The sequence below is a fragment of the Lactuca serriola genome, chromosome 8, assembly GCF_051521515.1.
Source record: "Lactuca serriola cultivar US96UC23 chromosome 8, Lser_US96UC23_V15, whole genome shotgun sequence".
In the NCBI taxonomy this organism is placed as follows: domain Eukaryota; kingdom Viridiplantae; phylum Streptophyta; class Magnoliopsida; order Asterales; family Asteraceae; genus Lactuca; species Lactuca serriola.
In genome coordinates this window covers 110896879-110917100 of record NC_136415.1, presented here as the reverse complement: position 1 = coordinate 110917100, position 20222 = coordinate 110896879, and the positions used below count along the sequence as shown (strand labels likewise).

Here is a 20222-nt window from a genome sequence, read left to right as displayed (position 1 = left end):
TATATTATATAAGTAGGTTCATTTAGGCTCACAACCATAATCAAGCTTGGTAATACAAGCTTGAGCTTGAACGCATTGTATAAACAGCCTTAATATTAAGCTTGAGTTGGCTCAGGCTTGTTTAAAATTGATTTCAATTCAAACATTTAATGAGTCTATCCCAAATATTTTACGACTAGGTTGATTCGTTCACATTTTACACAGATTGTTGGGAAATTTAGAGTTTGTGGTGAAGATCTGGATACCAACTTGGATCGTGATATCACTTTCCGAACTGATATTTCTACCCTATGCCTGGGTTACAAGAAATTCAACCTAGGATAATCCAAGTGGACACTTACGTTTCTAGGCACAGAAAACGTAAGCCAATATGCTAAAAGATTCTGTGAATGTGTGATGAAAAACGAGAGCTAAAGAACGTCGTCTCCTTGTGGAAAGGAAGAGTTGTTTATATATTAAACACGATTAGGGTTTCATTAGGGTTGGACCGTCATTAGTTGCTTTGGAAGCAAGTAATATTAATTCCTTTGGAAACCCCAGACCTGGGGGCACTGCCCCCGGACCCCCGACTAGTCGCCGAACTGACTTTTGGCTCGATCTTATACATGTGTGCACTCCGCACAAAGCCCGTACATATATTAGAGTACAAATCATGAAGCCCCTTAGCTCACATGTTAGTTCTAGTTACTTAAAATGACATGGTGACACTAAAATCACCAGCACGACTAACAAAGGGGAAGAATTGAGCAATTGGTGTCTTTCATTAAGTTAACAATAATAATACGCCAAAGTCTAAACTATAAAAAAAACACTAAAGAAATGACATCTCAATAACCAAACCATTGAAACCCAATAAAAATGCTAGATTTAACATTGTATAATTTCTTCCGAGTTTAGCAACTTAGCAAGGCAACTAAAAGATCTAAGTAAGTAAAATAGTCATGTTTGGTATTATGGAGAACACGAGAACTTCATGTAATGATCTAGGGTGAAGAAATGAAGAGTAGAAGATGAAGTTTGTTTATAAAATACGTGGCAACAAAATTAAATTCGCTACAAGCTTAAGCAAGTAGCTTAGTGTGAGAGAATAACAACACAAGTTCACGCATCTTGTGGCCATTTCAAGTAGGAGTGTTCACTATTTGGATAAAACTGAATTCTCCAATTGGACAATTTGGATCGGACTATTTGGTTCGGATATTCAGATTTTTGGATTGGTTTTTAGCAAAAACCGAATTTTTATTTTGGATTGTTTTTTATTTATAAAATAAAAACCGAATAGTCCAAAAAAAACCGAATTGAAATTTATTAATATATAACTTTAATAATTTATAAATTTGCTAAATTATTCTTTTAATATATTAAAACTTTTCATCTATTATAATATTTTAATTTGTATTTCTTATAAAAAAAATTGTCTATAAAATAGTAAACTATAATATATTTTTCTTGATAGTTATTTATAAGTTTTAATTCACAACTAATTAAACAATATTTTTTAGTTTATATTATAGAGTAAGTTAATACTAAAGTTATATATTTGTTGAAATGTCTTGATTCTTGAAAATCGAATTGTAAAAAACCGATCCAACCAAATTATAATTTGGTTGGATCGGATCGGATTGGATTTGAATTTAGTTTGGACTATTTGGATCTACGTTATAAAAACAGAATTTAATTTGGATTCACTTGATCGGATCGGATTAAACCAATCCATCCAAACGAACACCCCTAATTTCAAGCAAAGACTCGATCACTCCAAGAGTATTATATATGCCCCAAAGCCTTTGACAAATTGGGGTAACATCAACCTCTAAAGTTTCTTTCTTCTCTTAGAGAAAAAAAAAACATAGGGAATAACTACTAATGGAATAATCAAAGTTTATAACCATATAACTCAATCTACCAAAAACTAAAATTACAATGGCAACAATTCTCATAGTTATTGAGTTTATATTTAAAATGAGAAATTAAATTGTACACTTAATGGTCTCAAGCCACACCCGACCAGTAAGAGGTAAATCACAGAACACCAATGGTCGCAAATTTTGAAACCGGTGCGAGGGCAATTGAGTAGATATTGGGTTAGGACTAAGGAAATTACCAAACAGTCCTTGGCAATCATGTGGCAGCAACTGTTGTCTTCTTCTTCAATGCAACCGGAGAGTTTTAGATTACGTTCATGACTTAACCCCAAATCACATTTACACCATCTCTTCATCTTCAAAAGATTTTGCAAGTCTTCCACCTAAAAGGCACAAGTCTACCAATAAATCTATATTTAAAGTTCACAGAATCACAGCCTTAGTAGCTAATTGCTAATGTTATTGACAAGTACTCTGAAAGTTTTTAATCTAAGCGTGTTGTTGGTGTATAAGTATAATTATAACCAAGTTTTAATGAAGTGTTGATCTATCAAAGTTGATATTTTCTACCTACAGACTGATTTCTTGAATTATGAATCAGATAAGTGACGAAAAAGGTAAATAAAGAAAGTGAATTGACCCAATTTTTATGTACAAAATAAAACGAGAATCTCACCTCTATTTGCTTAGATAATTATCCAAAATCGGGGATAGAATTTCTAGTTATCATTAGGAGTTCTACTTTGGTGAAATGGTGAAACTGAACCAAAATTGTTTCCAGACCAGTCTCTTGGTTGCATCATCATATTATACGGATGTGAATGAGGGGAGAAACCCTGATGATATGCACTTCCGCCACCACCTGATCGATTGGGTACCATCTGCGGCGGTGGGTAGGCCAAAGGCACCATCTGCTGTGGGTATGGCATTGGAATGGGAACATGAGAGTGACCATTTCTATTTCCAACGCCGCCATTGCCACCGGAATCGTGAAAACTCTTGGGAACAGTAGCGGAAGCGAACAGAGGATCGGAAGAAGATGGCCCTTCGTTAGATGATCCGTGCATCCGTTTTACATAAAGCCTATACTTCTGTAAATGACTGGCGACATTCTCTCTCGTCAATCCTTCAACGTTCATCATCTGCATAATCGTTTTAGGAACAGCGTTCTTCACTCCTAAATGCGCAACAACCTCCACAAATCGCTTGTGCAGTTGCGGCGTCCAAACCAAACGAATCCTTTTCAACGACTTGGTGGAAGAATCATCGGCTCGCAAAGCGGAGTCAGCTTCCTCTCCAGCTCCACCACTAGCGCCGCCGCTATCAACTCTCCGTAGTTTCCTCGAATCGGAACCGTCTGGAGTCAGATCGACGGTCTCCTCGCCTTCCACAACCATTTCTTCTTCTCTATCATCACTAAACGACTTAAAATCAGTATGTTTATTTACCTGATTTTGTTGCGATTGCCCTTGGAGACTTGAAATTGTGTTACGAGAAGCGCGGTCAACGTCAATCATACTCCGGTGAGGCCCCGGTGTGATGCTGAAAGCCGATGCCATCTCCGCCGATATCAGCAACTGTGATAACGACGGCAAGTCGTCGACGTTCGGCAACCCAGCCTCCCACTCCGAAACTCGGTCGTCGTCATCTCCACCGCTGACATCGAAGTCGGTAATTCTGACTTCCTCTCCCATAGCAATAAATTGGTAAGCAAGTTGAACCGATTTCAACGAATTAAACGCCCTGGATAACAATTTCTGAGGTAGGATTCAGAGATTGGAGAAATTTGATCAGGTCACGTGTGAATGATTGGAAACTGAGGTAGATATTTTCGAGGGGAAAAAAGGGTAAAGTGCAAGGGGAAAGTGCACAATCTGGATTCCAGACAGGATTGAAGTATCTAGATGCCAGCGTGGTTATCTTACCCAATATTAGATATTTTTTTGATTTTGTTAGATCGTTCAAATTGTTATTTTTTAAAAAAAAATATATTTATTTATTTTTTTAATTAAGACATAGGTAAAATGGTAAATTTCGTTTTCCTGGTTTATAAAAAATCGAGACTTTGATCTAAAATATTTTGGAATTATATCACTGGTTAAAAATATTATTTTTACTAGGTGTGAGATCCGTATATTATACGGGTTGATTTAAAAAATGATTAAACTTAAAGTATAAAAATGAAATATTTTTTAATATATAACTTTAAAATAAGAAAGAAAGAAACGTATTTATTACAATTTAATATAATATATATATATATATATATATATATATATATATATATATGATATTTAATACTTTATATTTATAAGTATATGACTTTAATTAAAAATTAAAACAAACCAAAAATTGACAAGTGGATAATATTTATTTCAAAATTACCACAAAATGACAAGTGTCAAAACTCATAAGAGATTGACAAGTGACCAAAAAACCTTCATTTATTAAGGAGGATTAATTTTAGACTAATTTGTTTTAAATTTTTTTAAGAGGACAATTATGTCCTTATCTTTTTCTTTTTCATTATATATTTATAAGAAAATAAAAATATAATAATCTCACCCACCCTTACTATCCTGCTTCACCAACACCTCTTTAAACATTGTTCTTCTTTATTTCTTTATCTTCTCTCACCACCACCACATCAACCGGCCGGAAAAACCTGAAAGCCACAACCACCACCACTTGTCGAAAAATCATAACTCCACCCTTACTACTCACCGAAAAGATCGACATGTGCAACAATCCAAGGTTGGATCATGGAAGAACCAAAACCATCAACGATCTGTGTGCTCCTAAGGTCAACGCAACCTGAGATCCTACACTCGACTAAATTCGCCTGTTTAGCTAACAAACTTAATGTCGTCCTCAAACGCCACAAAATACTAACTCTCTTGTGCAAGCTTATACCTAACCACAACCACAATCGCGTTATACTCCTTATCGATCCTCCGACAAAACATATAATTAGTCAACGAAACACCACTCTTAGTCACAAATCCACCTCCATTAAACTACAAAACCACCAGTAATTTATGTAAATTATGAACTAGAGCTGGCGAGTAACCACCACAAACCCCATCAGTAACACCCTGTTCAGGATCATTCTGTAATTCAGGGTCGTGGGCCGAAAAGTTAAGTGTGTAAAGGTTTTGGGCCTTAAGGAGTCGATGTTTAGACCTTTTAGAAGGAGGTAATGATGGTTATGAGATGGGAAAATGTCATATTAGCCCATCGAACTTGTCGTGTTTGTTTTAAAAGGTCACCCAACTTTTTCTGGTACATTAAGGGAATGAACTCTCGTTCAACCTGTTAAAAAAGTCGCTTAACCCACTATAACAGGTTTTAAAATGAAAGTTTGATTTTTGCTTTGACCTTTGACTTGGTCAAAATCAAAAGTCGTTTATTTTCTTTTTAGGACGAAGCCTTGTATCAGTTATCAAACGACTCCAGCTAAGGAAGGGGCATCGTCTTCTTCCCCCTTCGACTAATCGGGAACGGGAAAAGGAACATAACGCCATCGAAGCAGCTCCGAGGGGTATCAATCGTGGGTGGGTCAGAGAAGTTACTTCGGGGTTTGTCTGATTCAAAGAAATAAGGAGACGATGGTGGTGGTTCGTGGCCCGGTGATGGCAAATTCGCCAGGGGGGTAGTCGACCTGCGATGGCCCGTTTTTTGGTTTGCTCTTCGTCACTAATCGAGGGAAGAGAAACAACTATAAGGGGTGACATCGACGTTGTTGGATCAACGAGTAAAGGCAAAGGGAAACGGGGAACATAAGGCAAATCAGGGAAGGAAAATATGAACGAAATCAGGAAATCGATGCGTCGGTGGCTCTTAATCGATCACGAGGAGGGATCGTTGTATCGAGACTGTCAAAGGTTGCAGGTAAATGGACGAGGTTGCTTCAGCAGTTAATTATGTGAAGAACAGTAAGTGGCAGTTATCAGAATCCTCAGAGATAATTTCTCTCTATCACTTCCCCTTCGTCTTCTTTGATTTGTTCTTGTTTTTCAGTGTACAGAGTCATATACATACAAATCAATAATCAATCACTAATTTTTTTTGTTCGATTGATCTAAAAATGAAAATAAATAGTTGACCTGATCAAGAAGGGTAGATATAGTGAGTATACTTTAATAGAGGTGGAGGTGCAGTTTATGGTCAAACAGTGGTCAAGGCACACATTTTACAGCTTTACCTGATATCAGGTCACATAAGGATATTTTAAAACAGGAAAATGAGAGTTCATTCCCTTAATGTACCAAAAAAAGTTGGGTGACCTTTTAAAACAAACACAACAAGTTCGATGGACTAATATGACATTCGCCCTTATGAGATCTAAACCTTTGAGTTGTGTTTTGGAGTCAAAGGGTAAAACGGAAAAAGTCATAGGGCGGGTTCTTTCATGAAATATGGATTTTTTTAGAAGTTTTGAGTACAATATATTTAGATAATATTATAGATCTCTTCAATACCTTTCGGTGGATATAAAGATCGTCGAAAACGGAGTTGAAACGAAGAAGTTATGACCGTTTGAATTTAGGGCGGTTTTGGGTTGAGACGCGTATGCTGGGCATACTCAACGTGTAAGTTGGGCGTACTAGGGTTTCCCTAGTATGTTGGGCGTAAATTGAGTATGTTGGACATACGCGATCAGTGCCAAAACCCTATTTTTGGTCTGTATAGGAAGTGGGTCATAGGGAATCGGCGAGTCCCAAAGTGGAACTCGGCGAGTTCTATGAAGATGGCCTTAGACTCGGCGAGTTGGAAGAACAACTCGGCGAGTCCTATGAAGATTGCCTGGAACTCGTCGAGTTGTTCTTCAAACTCGGCGAGTCATATGAACTTTCACTAAGTAAGAGGGGTTTAAGTGTTGAAGGTCCAACCCTTCGTATCTGCACGCGGGATTAACAGTGTAACGTAGTCCCAAAACCCCAAATCCTCTTGCGGGATGTTTTGGTGAGGATTGGAAGCGAGTAGGAGACCTGCTCGTGGAACTCGACGAGTTGCTCTCAGACTCGGCGAGTCGGATCACGAGTCGGTTCCATATTCCTGAGTAGTGAGTCAAGGGTGACTCAGTGAGTGGAAAGAGGGACTTGGCGAGTATGACCGGGATAGTAGGAGAAGGACTCGGCGAGTCTGTGCCACGACTCGGCGAGTTCAGTGAACTAGAAGTTGACTTTGACCAAGAGTTGACCTTGGACCAGGGATGGGTCAGTCAGTTGACCTAAGGGTATTTATGAGTGGCTAATCTATGTTTATGGTTTTGTAGCCGGAGGATTACCGGTGCAGCAGCCAGACGTCTAGCAGTCAGACCTTCGGTAGCTACTCTTCGAGGTGAGTTTCTTTCCAGTAGTAATGGGTCTAAGGCACCAAGGCCGGTCCATATAGATGATAAGTTAGTATCGGAGTGTGGGTCGAGCCCGTATCTCTTGGTTGTGTTGATTATGATATATGCCAGTATGATAGAATTGTCTATACTCGTTGTCTGTGTGATACTTGTATGTTATGGTTTAGCAGCTGAGTGTGGGCAAGGCCCGTATCTCCCAGATAGCGGAGTGTGGGCGAGGCCCGTATCTCCCAGATAGCGGAGTGTGGGCGAGTCCCGTATCTCCCAGCTAGCGGAGTGTGGGCGAGGCCCGTATCTCCTAGTTGTTCATTGTATGTTTGTATGGTATGAGGTATTACGGGGGGAAACTCACTAAGCTTTGTGCTTACATTTTTCAGTTTTGGTTTCAGGTAGCTCTTCTTCGAAGGGGAAGGAGCTGGCGCTGTAGCGGCCCATCACACACATGCCTCGTATTCCGCACTATGAGATCTTCCTGGGGATTTGTACTCTGACATTATTATGTTTATGAAAATGTTTTCTAGACATGTGATATCTTTCATGAAATGTTATGATCGATGAACGTTTTATTCCTAATGCTTTACTAAGTATATGTTTTAAAAATGAAATTTTTGGCTCGTATTTTTGGGATGTTACATATTGGGTTAAGAACTTAGGGTTTTGGACATTAAGCACTTTATAGCCATGAAAAGTCACAAAGTTGGAAACTTTATGACTTAGGACATCATTTTGGGCTTCGATTTGAGTTTTAGACGTAAGGTCTTAATGAAATAAGCTCTTAATGGAGTTTTGGGACTGGGTTGCGTACGTTGGGCGTACCTAGTGGTACGCTTTGTGTACGCGGTCAATATCCCACTTTTGGTCAACATCAGAGTACGCTGGGCATAGTCTCCTGGTACGCAGGGCATACTCCAATGGGAAGAAATATTGACTTTTGGACTTTGACCGTTGACTTTGAATTTGACCAGGGTCAACCAAGTTTGACCAAGGGCACTTTGGGTATTTTGATTTATAGTTTGAGATTTGGGTTCCTGTTAATTGTATAGGTGACCGGTAGAGATAGCTTTTAGAGCAGTGATCGGTACAACTATTCTTTCAGAATGTGAGGTGAGTTTTCTCATTATATCCATGGGTCAAAGGTACAAATGTCGACCCATTACTTGTTATGTGGAATGCTAGTTATCTTTGTGATTCTTACATGAAAGAACAGGATTTAGCCCCTGGCAATTGTATGAAGACCATGATCTGGCCCATGACAGTTGTATGAAAGACCAGGATCTGGCTCCTGATACTTGTATGTAAGACTGGGATTTGGCCCTCGGCATTGCAAGGAAAGACCATGGGGTTATCCCATGACACTTGTATGTTTTAGTATGTGGTATTTTGGGGAATTCACTAAGGTTTATGCTTATGGTTTCATATTTTATGGTTTTAGGTACTTTTGGTTCGAAAGGGAAGGACCCGACATGACTGCACAGTATCCTTTAGAGTTTTCCGCATTTGCAATTAATGATATTACCCTGATGTTTAAATGATATATTCACTTTGATCGGTTTTGGAACAACTCGTTTGTATGATTTACTGTTTTAAAAATGAAAAAATACCTTGGATTTTCGGGACGTTACACCATCTCCCTGTTTTAACCCATGGATTTGGAAAGTACTGAATGAGGGAGAAAGATTCGAAGGGTTAAAGGTTCAATGGATCAATATTGATATCTTTGGTAGCTACATCGTCTTTAGAGAAGCTAGGGTTGGCCGGAGCGACTGATTCATTGGGGCGTGAGACGACACCGAATTGATTGAAGATTTTGGTATGGGTTTTAGTGAGGGTTTGTAATTGGTGTTTCAAGATGAATGTATGAATAACACTATAGAATTTTACAGAAAGTGACAGAAGAGACTTGTTCAATTCAAAATTGAGGAAGAAGGTTTGATATGGGTGGGTGAGTTTATATTTTGTTTTTTTTATTCTATTTTAATTAAATAAATAGTAAAGTAAATAAAAAGAAATGGAAAAAACAAATAGAAAGGGAAAAATGTCATTTCAAACATATTCAATTCTGAAATTGACCAAAAAAGCAACAAAAACTTTATTTCGGATTAGTTGTGCAACTCCAAAACATTTTGGACCACAATCCCAATTTTTGACAAACTATAGGGACCAAATTTGTAATTTTGTCTATATGATATAACTAGTTGTACACTTTACAAAATTACAACCGTGAATAATTTCTTTTGACAATTATTTCTATTACATGTTATATTTCAAGGGACATATATATATATATATATATATATATATATATATATATATATATATATATATATATATATATATATATATATATATATATATATATTGTATTTATCGCAATAAAAAAGGAAATAAATTTTAACACTTAACATTGTAATTTCAAATGAATAAACTAAAGTCAAATGCTATAAAAATCAAATACAACAATTTTCCTTTTGAATAGATGTACAATACAAACATGTTATGCGTAGAATCAAAATATGAATCAAAATAAAAGTGTGTTCTGTGTATAGTTAAAAAGACACCAAAATATGAATCAAAATAAAAGACGAGTCTCAAATGTGTTCTGTCTTCTCAAAACTTGGTCTAAGGTACCTGTCTACTAGTGACCTGAGAATACAAGTTATTTTGAAAGAGTAGATCAGAATTTAAGCTGGTGAGTTCATAAGTATTTTAATGTCATTGTTTGTATTAGTTTGATGAAAGTGTTTGTAAATGTTTGTAAGTGTTTGATGTAAATGTCTGTATCTTCTAGAAAATCCTATATTTTCTACTTATAATGAAATGTAGTCTTCTACCAAGACCCGACTGTTCTATATGTCTGTTCTTTTGTAAAGGTGAGTGTTTTCCCAAATATGACTATCATTACCAAAAATATAGTTTACATTACCGTTTATGTGAGAAGATCACAATATGAATGTAATGGGAAAATGACAATGTACTGTAGTATTGTATATAGTAACTACCATTGTACTAACTACCTTAAACCAATTGTTTAATTAAGGTAAAATATGATGAGATTATAACCATACTTGATTGACTAGTAAAACACGACGATAAAAGACGTCGAAATGATATGACATTTGTCACCCGTAGACCTGCAGGTCCAACTGTAGCTAGCAACAAGGTGTAGGATGGTCAATCTCGTATAGATCTATACATAAAATCACGCTCTCCCTCCAGGAGACTCTGGTTACAAAACGTGACACAACAGTATATTGCCATGCCATGAAGTAATGGCTCACATTAATGTTATATTGTTCTTGTATTGGTGTAGTATGTTCCTTCTGTTTTAAGTGTATAGTATGTTCCTTCTGTTCTAGTGTATAGTATGTTCCTTCCGTTCTGGTGTATAGTATGTTCTTTCTGTTCTTGTTATAGTATGTTTGAACTGACTCATGTATGAACCGACTCTTGTAAGTTTTCATTGTTCTAGAAATAGTGAGTAGTAATCCTCTAAACTATACCTATTTTAGTTTACTGATACTGTTGTTTGAATGACTGATCATGTTTGTACACCTTTGTTACCCAAAGGTATTGAGCTGATTGGAAGAAATTTTATATCTACATAGATATAAATCATATATAAGTAAGATTCAAACGGCACTTGGACAAGCAACCAATACCCTAAGTCCACAACCAAACAAAGAACAGGAAATAAGCGAGTTATCAGTCCTAAGCCCTTTCAACCTTATCTATATAACTATATCTATATAGACATGATTTTGACAATATATAAGTTTAAAAGAGTTTTGTAAAACAATAAAGAGTTTATATACTAGAGTTTTAACCATTTGAATGGTTATTGATGACTTGATGTCAGTTTATAAAGTGATTTGAAACTGTTTATTTGATAACACAGTTTTGAAGTATAAGAAATCCTCTTGTTTGACAGTTATAAATCACATTTGATTGATACTATAACTATAATGTTTTCTACTTGTATTCCCCCCCCCCCCCATAAAAGCATTTAAATTCATTTAAAAGATAATTTAGGGGTATGAACTCACCTGTAGTGAGTGATTCGAATAAAAGATCGATATAGGATGCTAAGTATGCCAAGTGATGTCCCGAGCACAAGTAGATCCTAATAAGCATATAATAACACATATATGTATATAATTAGTGTATATAACAACTAATCATGTTAGGGAACAACCTTAGGGACTAGGAAACACTTGGAAAGAAGTGTTATAATCACATATGATTGTACTAAAGTTGTTCACAGCCACACAAGTGTGTTTTTACGGCCTAGATGATGTTTACGACCATGACATGATGTGTTTACGACCATATGAAGATTTTACGACCGTAAAATCTTGATGATCATGCTTAAATGGTTGTTTTTTGGATGCTAAACATGTGCTTCTAATGAATAACAAGTATATGGAAAGGATACTTACGATTTGGAAGCTAGAAAGGGTGTTTACGGCCCAAAGAAACTAGTGTGTTCTTGGCGTTCTTGGTGTTCTTGGTGTTCTTAATGATACTTGAGAGAGAATTGAGTGTTCTTGACTAGAAAGCGTTAGAAGTGAAGAATAATGAAGGAATATCATAATTAAGGGACTAGTTCATGGCCAAATAAGGGCTTATGACCGTAAGCTCTAGTTTATGGCTATAAACTCCATATGATGGAGTTTTCCGGCTTGAATGCTGCACAATGAACTCTAGCAGATACTTCCTAACACCCAATCCTTGAATGTACTAGGCTTTGAACACTCAGATAGATCCTTAACAAGGCTAAAAGATAGCAGAAACAAGTCTGACTTTTGATTGAATTGATTGGCTTTATAAGATAGAAACTTCGGGTTGTCACACGATTCAAAAAGGAAGGGCCCGACTTGATCGCAGCACGTCCACCCATGTTTTTGCAACTATATGATTCTGGGATTGTACTCTGATAACTATTTTTACTCTGAAGTATTTTTGAATGATTGGAAAAAGGATAATTGGTGTTTCTGGTTGATTTAAAAAAATGCGATTTTTATCTTATAATTCTTGGGATGTTACAAGGTCTATCAATGCCAGAAGATTTGTCGGTATCAGAAGTGAGTGGAGTCTCATTTTCAACCTGTTCAATACATTACAAATTTCATTATGATACTTAATATCCATAGAATAGAAATTTGTTTATTTTTTTAATTTATATGAGCTACATTTATAGTTTTCCTATTTTTTGATGTAGGTACCTTTATCAGTGGACAAGCCTGTTGAATTAGAGCCCATTGTAATCTGTGATAATAACCTAACAAAGACAAATGAGTCATCAATACAGGTAACTAATAAGCTAAATACTTATACTATAGAAGATTGATTTATGGTATTTAGATTAAATTTAGTTATACTTTTCTTCTTTACTTTTGAAGGTCATTTCATCAGTAGGCACGAATACTGGATTAGAGCCCATTCCAGTGACAACCAAGAATAAAACAAAATCAAAAGTATCATCAACACCAATATGTTATTACCTAACATTGTTATAATGAATACTTTTACTTTTTTTTTTCTTTATTTATTCAGGTAATCTCATCTGTAGGCAACAATGTTTCATTAGAGACCACTCCAATAAATAAATAAAATAAGATCACATACAATTGAGTCCATAACATCAGTAAGTACAATGTTAACATTCTTTTACTGCATAAGATTGTTTTTTTAATTTACGTACAACCAACTTATACTTTTTTTTTCTGTATTTTTGCAGGTAATTTCTATGGTCAAAATTGTTACATTTGAATGCACTCCAACATAGGAAAAAAATACAAACAACACAAACAAATCAGTTTCTCCAGTAAGTAAAAACTTGAAAAGTTCAAAAAGGTTAATATATTATTTATACTTATTTAAGATTACACATATTTGAGTACATTCATGGTTTTCAGGAATTTGGAAAACTCAAGAAAATAAGTTTGCATCCAAAAACGCCACAACCTTAGGCGCCAATAGACACACAAGTATGTATTGCATCATCCTATAAATATATATTTTTTCTTACTATGCTATAATTCTTTGTAGGAGATTAATTGTGATCTATACATAGCAGAACGAATAGCAAGAAACCTTGTTGCCCGTGGTAAAGCTTACTTCTCAACAGGAAAGTAATATATTCATGGGATTCCACTGCAAGATGACTGCTATAAGGTCTCCATTGAAGAAGTGTTAAAGGAGAATGCACATTTACCAGTTCAAACTACCGAGCACATATTAGTTGGAGAAGTACATAAATGTTTTGTTGCTTGGGCAAAATACCTTGTAATTGTAGATGGACATGTTTGTTTATTCTGTTATATATTTTTAAGTATTTCTTTCTTTTAATCATTTTTGTTTTAATGTTAGACGACACATACAAATTTTGTTGCTGTAGGTACCAACTTCAAGTATGGAGGGTAAAATTGTCAACCCAAAAAAGCATAAAGTAAAATACATACCACATGCATTGTTGAAGACATGAAACATGTTGAATAAGAGAAACAATTAATGTAGCTTTCATTTTATGAAATGCATTTCATTTTCTGTATGTATAGATGCTATGTAGATTTTGATTACAACATTCCTGAATATTGTTTAAGTTGTCTATATGATTAATATAATTTTATTATATTCTTTTTACTACTATAATATATATGTGTAATATTTTAATATTATAATGTTACCGAATGTTAATTAGAACCATGATCGCAAAATTAAATGTGGCTAAAGGGTAACAAATAGTCACACCAATTAAATAAAATGCGATGGTTTTAACAATTATGTGTTGCCAAAAGCAACCGATGGTCACATTTTTTTCTATATGATTTTCTTTATGTGATTAAAGGTAATAAATAGCCATATAATTAGAAACAATGTGTGCTATAACAAATATACGACGATGGTTTTAATATTAAAGTGTCGCCAAAAGCAGCCAACGGTCACATTCAACTCTTCATGAGTTTTCTTTATGTGGCTAAATGATATCATATGTCACAGTATAAAATAAATAAGTGTCACTAAACGGTAACTATTAACCACATGAGTTAGAAAATGGTATTGTTATACATACTGTTTAGCGATAGTTTTAACAATAAAGCGTCGCCAAAAGCAACCAATGGTGAAATTCAATTCTTTATGAGTTTTCTTTATGTGGCTAAATGATATCATAGGTCACATTATAACATAAATAAATATCACTAAAGGATAACTAATATCCACATGAGTTAGAAAAAGGTGTTGTTATACATACTATTCAGTGATGGTTTTAACAATAAAGTGTTGCCATAAGTAACCGATGGTCACACTATTTTTATGAGTTTTATTTATGTGGCTAAATGATATCATATGTCACAATATAGCACAAATAAATGTCACTAAAGGGTAAGTAATAGTCACATGATTTAGAAAAATGTGTGACTATACGTAGCATTTAATGATGGTTTTAACAAATATGTATGATGAAAATCAAAAAATGGTCACATTTGTTTTTGTTACGTTATTTGTTCATGTGACTAAATGATTTCAGTCACACTTTACCATAAATGAATGTCACTAAATGGTACCAAATTTCCACATTATTTAGAAAACAGGTATTGCTATAAGTAATATTCAACGATCCTTTTCACAATTATGTATCATTAATACCCTACCAATGGTCACATTATTTTCTTTAAAAGTTTTGTTTATGTGACTAAATAAAATCATACGTCACTTTTGCATAAATAAATGTGACTAAAGGGTAAACAATAACCACATCAAATATAAAGTAACCATGGTTAACACTAACCCGTCTCATGTTATATGTGACTAAAAGGTAGATTATAGCCACAATTAAATGGTAAATTTCAGTGTGGTCATAAGACACCTATGGTGTCACGATATATAGTCACACTTTTGACGAAAAAAAGTAAGTGTGGCCGTAGGATACGGTCACATTTTTAGGCCTTAAAAAGTGTGGTAGTAAGTCATTTTTCTTGTAGTGGATACATAACCTAATGGGTTGACATTGGTGCCTTCGAGCCACAAGTACATTGAGGAAAACTCACTTCACCATCTGAACGATAGCTGGACTGATCAATGCTCCAAGCACTGGCTCTACATGTCACATGTACTACACAAAGTGACCAAGTCTCAATCTACTACTCAAAATACCCCCCCCCCCCCCCCCAATGACCTAAAGTCATACATGGTCAAAGTGAACGATCAACGGTCAAAAATCAAAGGTTAACCTTTAGCTAGTCGCCACATCATGGCCATCCTTGGCCACATCGTGGCAGCGAAATGACAAAACAAACGTTTCTTGCCCAGTCGCCATACCGTGGCGACCTAAGGCCATGTCATGGGCACTGGGTTCTTAACAACTTAATGGGTTAAGTCGTTTTCTTCAATTCTAAGAGCTCTAAAGCTCATATATGATCCATTCTATGGTCTAAATGGATAAAATTTTCAAATTTATCCCTTAGGACTCTCCAAGAGATAAAGATCTCAACTCCTAGGTCCAGAAAGGGCAAAAGCACAACATGGCTTGATCATTAAGTACTTAATATTGAAGGTCTCTTGTCCAACAATTCCAAAAGGGTTCCTAGCACCATTACTAACGTAAAAATTTGTTCTATTCAGACACACATGTCCAATGCATGTCTTGAACTCCTATTAGGTCAAAATAAGGGTTAATGACCAAAATTCCATGCATGACACCAAAACTAATTCCTATACTTCAGATCCAAAGCACCAAATACTCCAAATGGTCTGGGGATTCATAAGTTGCAAACTTTATGAGATCTCACCACTCAAACCCATAAAGACATGAAGAAAAGGGACAATCTAAATATCTAGCAACTTAGGAAGGAAACGATTAGGTATTGGACACTCACCAAGGTCCATAAGATATGCTAGAAGATGTAGATGATGCTTGCAAGGTAAATCAGGAACTAAAGACTTCATTTTCCTTCAAAGATCACAAAAAACACCAAAATGAGTTCACAATTGCAATGGAGGCTAGGGTTACGTTTTGTGAGCTTGAGGGGGCGATGGAGGCTGAATGATCATGAAACCCTAGCCATACTGTCCTTTAAATTGGGCCTTACTCGATAATTAGGGTTTTCTTCAAAAACACTTGCCACACCGTGGCACATGGCCACATTGTGGGGAGTCATTTAAGTATGCGATCAAAACAATACTACCACATCGTGGTGAAGCACCACCATGCGGTGACCACCCAAAAATAGAAGTAGAACATTTAAAAATTAACTCATACTTGGAACAAGTGTTATAGTTGGACATTCTATCCAACACCAATTACCAAACTATTATTTAGGAATTATCTTTATATATCTAGATGCTTAAAGATGCAATTCTCTTTGCAATACAGCTCTTAAAGTAACGAGAGAGAGAGAGAGAGAGAGAGAGAGATCTGGAATGGAGTTCGATTCTGTTGGATTTTGAGAAGAAATGTGGATATGTTTCAATTACACATGACAAAAGGACGTGGGGTGTCGAGAGATAGATAAAGTAGAAAAAGAGAAATTTATAAGGAAAATGGTGATGCAGAGATATACACAGAGCTGGAAAAGAGAGATACCGAGGAAGGAGTTGGTTGTCAGAATCTTAGGGTGGTTGTCGATAGGGAACGGTGGAAGTAGGTCGCCAGATGAAGATAAATATGTTTGGGTTGAGTTTTTCAAACATGCCAACCTGTTTATTTCCCATGACCTACGAACCCGATTCAAACCAACGAAACCGAATCTGACTCATGAACTTAAATCTAACCCACACGCCGAGTATGATCCACAAACTTGCAAAGTTGTGTCTGGGTTTGGATTATACGTGTTAGGGTTGAACAACATGACACATATATTTATATCGGTCATGTCCGGATTGATCTTTCTAACTGTCAACCTGCTCACATGCACTCAACCAACCCACCAACCCGAGCGAGAACGACTTGATTGCATTCATGGAGGCCACTTTCCTATTTTAGGGTTAAAGGGCAATAGTGGGCTTTTTTTTTTATAAATCGAATGGTTCAGACTTCCGAGTTTTTTTTATTAAAAGGCCGATTGACCATTTACAGGTTAACTTTTATGGAACCAAACATGATGAATATTGAACGGTTTTCTTAATTGAACCATTAACAAACCTAAGTTGAATAACTAAAAAAGCTAACATTTTTTTTTGTTTTTTCGCAAATTATTCGAAGAAACGCCACTGGCTTTGCCACCTCGTGCATTTCATGAAACAAGGCTTTTTATAAGGAGAATGGATGATCACTATCTCACAGGCTAATCAGGCATTCTTTGAGTTATATATTATATGTTGTTCACAAAAATGGCCTGAAAATGAGGCACGAAAACAGATGACGATCATCTCTCTATGTTCTTTTTGTTTTCCCTCAATCTCAATAGGAACAAGATAACACCTATATACATATGTTTGTGAATTCGTAACAATGGCCCAAGCAAACGATATTCAGAGAACCTCCAACGCCCAAAGCGGTCAACAAGTTCAAAACGCGCAGCATATTAAGAGTACCTCTAAAGCTCAAACTTCCTCGACTTTTCAACAACTATTGCAACGTAAGCTTTGTCATGTTTCGTTTAGATTTAGCTTGATCTTTGCATATATGTATAAGCAATTTATGTGGACATTATCAAAACTATCAGTTATTTGTAATGTTGATTATCGACAGATAAATAACATGGAAAATGAAGAAACTCCCGGGTTTGATTCCCAAATGCTTACTTCTCCTTTTGCTGTTTTTTAATCGCAGGAGAAGGCTCGAAGTGGTCACATATTTCCACGGAAAAGCTCAAAAACAACAAAAACCAAGAACACGACGGGAACCACCATAACAAGAAGTCGTCTGTGCTAGCAAAAGTAAAAGAGAAGGCCAAAAAGTTGAAACATTCTTTGAGTATCAAGAAACATCGCCATGAAAATGATCCACCATCTACTTCGGTCACTTGTAATGCCATCACTAGTTCAGAGCACAAAGGGGGAGAAAATGCCGAATTTCACAGTCCAAGAAGTAATGTATTCTCTATAGTTTTACCTCTTACATAAATTAAGAAAAAAATACTCCTTGTGTTCTAAAAAATGAAATGTTATTTGATATGTTGGTTAACAAAAATGTTTGATATATAAAGATATAATAATTAAAGAAGACCTACTAATTGATTTACATGCATGTGTGATGTGTATATTTCCAGTGTCCAAATCCAAACATATACCAGACACCAACAAACAGGAAACAAGAGATCATCCTCGAGAAACTCACATACCAATCACCGAGAAACATTCCGCAACCAGCAAAGAGGAACCTACATGTTCTAGTAACACAATAAAAAATTCCCATTCCAAGAATAGGGAACTAACTGATGATGCTAACGATCAGGTAACATCCACTGTTGGTGCTCACAATGATGTCAACAATCAAGCAGCAACAACAGCCGATGCTGCTAAAGAAAATGATTTGCCAGAAAGCAGTTCAAGATTTTCAAACCTCACGGTTTCCACTGCGGGAAAAGATGAGAGAAGCATTAAAGAGGGAGAGAACATGAAGACGTGGGAGAGAGGAGTTTCAGTGAAAGAATATTTGTTGCAGAAGTTTGAGCCTGGAGAAGATGAGCGGGCACTATCCCAAATAATTACACAGACCATAAGTCCTAGGCGAGATAAAGTGAGAGAGGCAATGAGTTCGTTTCTGAAAACGGAAGAACATTCAGAGTCAACAAGTAAGGTTTCAAACTCGGAGGTGAATGATAACGATACGAACCCTAATAACTTAAAGACGACGAAGTCATTACCAGCGTCAGTCAACACAGAGTCGAAAATTGCTTCGATTGTTCAAAGCCATAGTTTAGGGTCAAATGCTTCTAAGAATCTAAACCAGACTTTTAAGTCGACAGTTGCTTCATATCAAAAAAATTTGAACTCCTCAGCCAATAACACTTCATCTAGTCCAAAATCGAGTTCATCGCCTTTGTGTCATGGGGTTAGTTCTCCTGAATATAGTAATGCTCGTACTACTCGGGTTCCACCTTCCAAAAATTTACTTGGAGGTAATTTCTGCTTACCTATTACCATATATACTACTTGACAACTTAACAATCCAGTAGTATTTTGGCATTTTGCTATTGTTAGTACTGCATGCGATTTAACATGATTTTGAATGCAGTTGTGGAAGAATAAAATGATGGAAAAATTCTACAAGCTATGTGGTCGAAGAAGTGTGTAGCTGAAGGCCCTTTCCATGCAGAAACGAGGCCATGCATGATCGTATTTTTAACAATTTAATTATGATTTTTGACTTAATTTCTTCTCAAAACGTAACAGATTGTGTGTTTTTCTGTACGTGGAAATGAACCTTTATTGCAAGAGTTTAAATGGTCCAGGTCCATAATTGTGGAGTAGTATCATTAAATATGATATAGAAAAAAGAGTTCGATTTCTAGGCGTACGTTGTTGGCATATAAATGTCTATAATATATGATATCACATATGAATTTTCTACAAAGACTGGAAAAATCATATGCAAACTTTTACCATGTACGTGCTCAGTATAACGCATCTCTTGCATTATATTGTATAAAGGTTCAATCATTGAAAATTAAGACTTCAATGAAGAAGTGGTGAATAAGGTTGAAATACGTAAGAAAAATATTTAAAATCAAGAGTTTATAAATTATAAACTGCTTAAACTTTTTAACATTATTTGTAAACCTTTTTTACAACCTAATAAAGTTGAAATACGTAAGAAAAATGTTTAGAAGTTTGTAACGTTTGTAAAACTGTTTAAAAGTTTGAAAACGTTTTATATTACTTATGTTTTTTAAACCTTTTTAATTACTTGCACTTTTATAACTTCCAAACATTTTAAACATTTTACTTAATACTTCTTCAACATTTCTAGGTTGTAAAAAATGTTTAAGAAGGGTTGAATTTAGTTTAAAAATGGTTAGTAGAAAAAGTTAAAAATGGTTGTAAAAACTTTTAAAATG

At 35.7% G+C, this 20222-nt stretch overlaps 2 protein-coding genes and 1 pseudogene across 3 annotated transcripts; 1 reads left to right on the top strand and 2 right to left on the bottom strand.

Annotated features, from left to right (window-relative positions):
• Positions 1–1864: 1864 nt before the first annotated feature.
• Positions 1865–3755, bottom strand: LOC145070555 (transcription factor PCL1-like). 2 transcript variants are annotated; one of them, XM_079017495.1, is made up of 2 exons: positions 2542–3755; positions 1865–2263 (listed from the first exon to the last, which is right to left on the bottom strand). In XM_079017495.1, exon 1 carries the CDS (start codon positions 3557–3559, stop codon positions 2585–2587), a length of 975 nt encoding a protein of 324 aa, XP_078873621.1. In that variant the 5' UTR covers positions 3560–3755; the 3' UTR covers positions 1865–2263; positions 2542–2584. The 2 variants fall into 2 exon arrangements, with proteins under 2 accessions (XP_078873621.1, XP_078873620.1); XM_079017494.1 differs by having other exon boundaries at positions 1865–2248; positions 2542–3754.
• Positions 3756–4581: 826 nt separating this feature from the next.
• LOC145067279 (putative carboxylesterase 16) lies at positions 4582–12118 on the bottom strand (annotated as a pseudogene).
• A 5439-nt stretch (positions 12119–17557) lies between these two features.
• On the top strand, positions 17558–19656 carry LOC145070066 (uncharacterized). Its single transcript, XM_079016990.1, has 4 exons — positions 17558–17798; positions 17993–18250; positions 18432–19283; positions 19400–19656. The coding sequence occupies exons 1-4, from the start codon at positions 17672–17674 to the stop codon at positions 19411–19413; spliced, it is 1251 nt and encodes a 416-aa protein (XP_078873116.1). The 5' UTR covers positions 17558–17671; the 3' UTR covers positions 19414–19656.
• Positions 19657–20222: the final 566 nt, after the last annotated feature.

Excerpts from the sequence above, each read along its gene's own strand:
- LOC145070066 (XM_079016990.1), top strand. The coding sequence starts at position 17,672 with ATGGCCCAAGCAAACGATATTCAGAGAACCTCCAACGCCCAAAGCGGT. Across the intron at positions 17,799-17,992 it reads TTTTCAACAACTATTGCAAC|GAGAAGGCTCGAAGTGGTCA; the intron begins GTAAGCTTTGTC and ends TTTTAATCGCAG. Across the intron at positions 18,251-18,431 it reads CGAATTTCACAGTCCAAGAA|TGTCCAAATCCAAACATATA; the intron begins GTAATGTATTCT and ends GTATATTTCCAG.
- LOC145070555 (XM_079017495.1), bottom strand. The coding sequence starts at position 3,559 with ATGGGAGAGGAAGTCAGAATTACCGACTTCGATGTCAGCGGTGGAGAT.